The 4174-nt window shown below is 33.2% G+C and overlaps 1 protein-coding gene across 1 annotated transcript in view; it reads right to left on the bottom strand.

The window, feature by feature from the left end:
* LOC111087911 (coadhesin-like) overlaps positions 1–4174 on the bottom strand; it is a gene marked incomplete at its 3' end in the record, with an annotated part of 63820 nt that overhangs the window by 54087 nt on the left and 5559 nt on the right. Inside the window, exon 2 of the mRNA XM_022396325.1 lies at positions 801–986. Within this exon, the coding sequence (XP_022252033.1) occupies positions 801–986 (186 nt within the window). The remainder of the gene's footprint in view (positions 1–800; positions 987–4174) is intronic.

Raw genomic sequence — 4174 nt, 5'->3', positions numbered from 1 at the left:
TCAACGGCGAAGAAGAAACTCTACTCAGTTTTGAGAAGGGAAACGGAGAGGCGCTTGATGAAGTTACTACCACTGATGTGACTGTTACCGACGATAGGACATTTACTGATGAAGCAGATGAACCCCCACATGAAGCAGAAGCCAACAAGATGGAGACCAGTATGGAAGAAGATACGTCCCGTAAAATTAAGAGACTTTGTTGAATTGTAATTTTGTGTTTGTAATTCTGTACATTTTAATTAAGTTATTGTTATTGGTTTATTATATGTGGTTATTGTTCGGGACGAACAATATTAAGGAAGGGGCAGTGTTGCGTCAGCGAGTCACATTGACTACTGTGACGCCACGTTTCTAGAACTATCCTGTACCTTGGCGAATGCTCTAGTATTTACTAGATATAGGGTAGTCTGGTATATAAAAGAGGGTGACAACGTGAGAATAATGTAATGTGTGTGTAGGTAGTGAGTAATTGATTTGCAGTCAGAGACGTATTGTTGAAGTTCGTTATAGCGTTTGTTTTAGCGCGAATGTTGGAATCAAGTGTATCGTAAAGTTGTATTCGGAAAGAATAAACCAGTTTTATTAAGTAAAGAACTTGTGTCGCTAAAGTTTCGTTGGAACGAAGTTAAGGAAAGTTAATTAACAAACGGAGACATAACAGTATTATTTTGTATGATTTTTTACAGAACATGAGTATTAGACATGGAAGCAAGAAAAATGTTAAACATCTGTTTTAAAACATTTCTTTTGAATACTTTAAAAAAATGTAAATATTCATGTATGTACAAATTCTAACTTACGAGCTGTTGCAATATCACAACCAAATACTAAGCAGGATTCCTCTTCTCTGTTGTTCCCAGAACAATGGTATCCATTGTGTTGTGGTTTAGGGTTGTTACAAGTCCGATGTCTTACTCGAAAACCTTGCTGACCACAGGTTCCTTGGCATTTGTTCCACAAACCCCAAATACCCCAGGTACCATCCACTAAACCAAAATGAGATATCATAAAATCACCTACACAAGTTAGTGATACTTTACACTTATATGGAAGTAATAAACAAATATTTCAAATAAAAACTTTCAAACCCTATTTGCTAAGCTTTACTGTGTCAATAAATTTTGTTTACTATTTTTTTTAAATTCCAAAAACCTAATACTTATGCAAAGCAACCAGCAATTTACAAAAATATTAACACTGGAGCTTGTAACCATTATTTTGAATTTTGCAGCAACTGACATTAGTCAAGAAGAAGTGACTGATGTTTGAGTCAGCAAATGTGCTTCTTATAACCTTAACAGAACTTGTTTGCACTGTTTACAGCATAGTTAGAAACCCAGTTAAAAAGTAGTTTTAGGACATTCTATTCTAGTGAGTGATATATGTTTTGTGTTCTAAAATGCACATTCAAAATGTACACGAATTTTGGTTTTGACAACAAACTTTGAAATAAAACACTAGGTTTACTTAGCTATGCATTTGAGTACCCAAATTTATGTCACACAATACATCAATGTATAATAATCTGTTGATATGTTCCAGCTGTCATGTGTTGACATTCATGAAGAGTAAACTTGTACAAGTTAGGCGATAAATTCATAACATATAAAATAAAACTAATGCAAAATGATTAGCAGTTGAAATATTGATTATCATTAATTGAAGATCTGGCAACAAATGATATATTCAAAGAAGAATAAAAAGTAAAATTCATAATTTTCAAATTTTCATTTCATTGTACATTGATGATCTAGTTACAGTTAGTGTTAGAATAGAGAAAGTAACAGATAAATATAGTTCTTCCTTTAAAAAGTTTTAATATTCATTTAGGGCATTATAGAATTTAAGAAAATGAAATATGAAAACTGTAATATGATGAGAAGTAATTTATTTCTTAGCATGAAAATTACTTTTCATTTGAAATGACCCATTAAGGCTTTGTAAATACACAAACAAATCTAAATTAAAAATACTTGATTAAAAAATCAAATTTTGATGTACAATTTACCTGTAATATTTAATAAAAGCTTGTCAGATTTCATTTAGGTACACTTAGTATATTTAAAGTTATAGTATTTAAAGTTTCATGATTATTCGGTGGTTACAAAGTCAAACTTTCATCTGCCCATATGCATCCCTAACATACAAGTTAAAACAGTCAAGAGGCATGCAAAAGCATGTTGTACACTTCAAATCAACTAGCTGAGTCTATATATGATCAATGAACCTCTGGTAAAATGGACTGATGAAGAATTGGAAGTAGTCATATCAGATGAAGATGACACAAGTGTCTTATCCCACTCTGAACTTGAAGAAGAGGAGGAAAAGCTAAAGTACTTATGTGGCTCTTCAGTATGAGTTATATGAGTAAGCACCAGATCTAGACGTGACACTCAGCTCTAATGGTCCACAGAACTACCAACAAAGACCTATCAATCAATGTAGCCGGGATTAAACCTGACCATCAACAGCTAAGACAATCATAAGTTCAACTAACCAATGACTGAAAGAAATTAGTCATTTTTGCTTTCCAAGTTATCAACTTATGTTCACTATAAACACTGTGCAATTTCCATTTTATTGCCATAAAGTTATGATAGTTTGTTGAACACAAGATATTAATTGGATTGAAAAGCTTCACAATCTTTACCTCAAACTGTTAGATATATACAACTGTTTTAATCTAAGTATAGCACAAGTGTTAAATTTATATTTTTTTAGAAGTGATAGTTTATCATAGGTTTGTTTACATAACTGTGTGACTCATACTTTGTGTAATTCAAGTAAGTTAGACAAACTTAGTTATATAGAAGGTTCGTGAGAGATGTAGTTCAATAGATCTAGACTGCATGCTTGTGAATTTAGCTATAAAAATCATATATTGGAAATTACAAAGTGAATTAACACTGATTGTATTGTAATAACAGAGCAGAGAAGAAATAATGTGTCTTATCAATTGTGTTCTAAAGTAACTGAACAAACTTGTGTGAACTTTTTACAATAAGAGACAATTACTTAAAAGTTCTGGATACAACTGTGGTAACAAACAGTGTAAAGTAAGTGAAATTGTCACTAATTGTATTGCAATAACAGAGCAGAGAAGAAAAATTCATCTTGTTGATTGTGTTCTAAAGCAACTGAATCAGCCTTTGTGGATTTTGATGAGAAGAGACAATTATTTAAAGCTCTGGATACAAATGTCATAACCAACAGTGTAACGAACATTTGTATATATTAGATTGTGAAAAAATTAATGTCACTTTTTAGATGTAAAAACCCGAACAGCTTATTAAATGAAATAGTCTACATTCTTATTGATGATGCTTTTCCATCTTACAATCAGGTTGCTAATGCCCTGATTAATGAAATCACTTGGCTTTGAAGCAAAAAACATCTCGATGTCCTCTTTAACACCTTCCACATTTGCATACGTTTTCCCATTAATATGGTGTTGCAGTGAACGAAAAAGATAGTAATCTGATGGTGCCATATTTGGAGAATATGGTGGGTGGGGGAGAACTTCCCAACCCAACTCCATAATCTTTTGTTGCATCAAACATGTCACATGTGGACATGCATTTTCATGGAGAAAAAACAACACCTTTCCAATTGACAAGTGTAGGGCATTTCTGATGAAGGGCTTCATTTAAATGTTCCAGTTGCTGACTATAGATCTCTGCATTGACAGTTCCCTGTGGATTTAGGAGTTCAAAATGAATAATATTTTGATGTCCCACCAAATGCAAAGCATCGCTATCTGCGGATGGAGTCCAGGTTTTGGAGTCGGAAGTGGTTTTTGTCTGGGACTGACCATTGTTTTTGGAGTTTAATATTCACATAGAGAATCCATTTTTCATCACCGGTGACAATTCTATCCAAAAATGGATCACGTGCATTACACCCCAAAAGAGATGAAGTGTTGGAAAAGATGATCATTGGACAGTTTGTGAGGTACTCAAACAACATCTTTATGGAGTTTTCCCATATTCGTTAGATGTTTACATGTTGTTTCATGTGAGACATGCGATTTCAATGCCATTTTATGAGTGTGTTGCCTTGGTTAGACTCAACAAGTCTTCGGAGCATCAATATCAATTCCAACATGTTGGTCTCTGCCATCACAGTTTTTAAGGCTAAAGTCACCTAAACAAAATTTGCTGAACCATCGCTGATA

Source organism: Limulus polyphemus, unplaced genomic scaffold (genome assembly GCF_000517525.1).
Source record: "Limulus polyphemus unplaced genomic scaffold, Limulus_polyphemus-2.1.2 Scaffold2836, whole genome shotgun sequence".
Classification (NCBI taxonomy): Eukaryota; Metazoa; Arthropoda; class Merostomata; order Xiphosura; family Limulidae; genus Limulus; species Limulus polyphemus.
The sequence above is the reverse complement of the archived record's forward strand: the minus strand, read 5'-3'. Positions and strand labels throughout refer to the sequence as shown.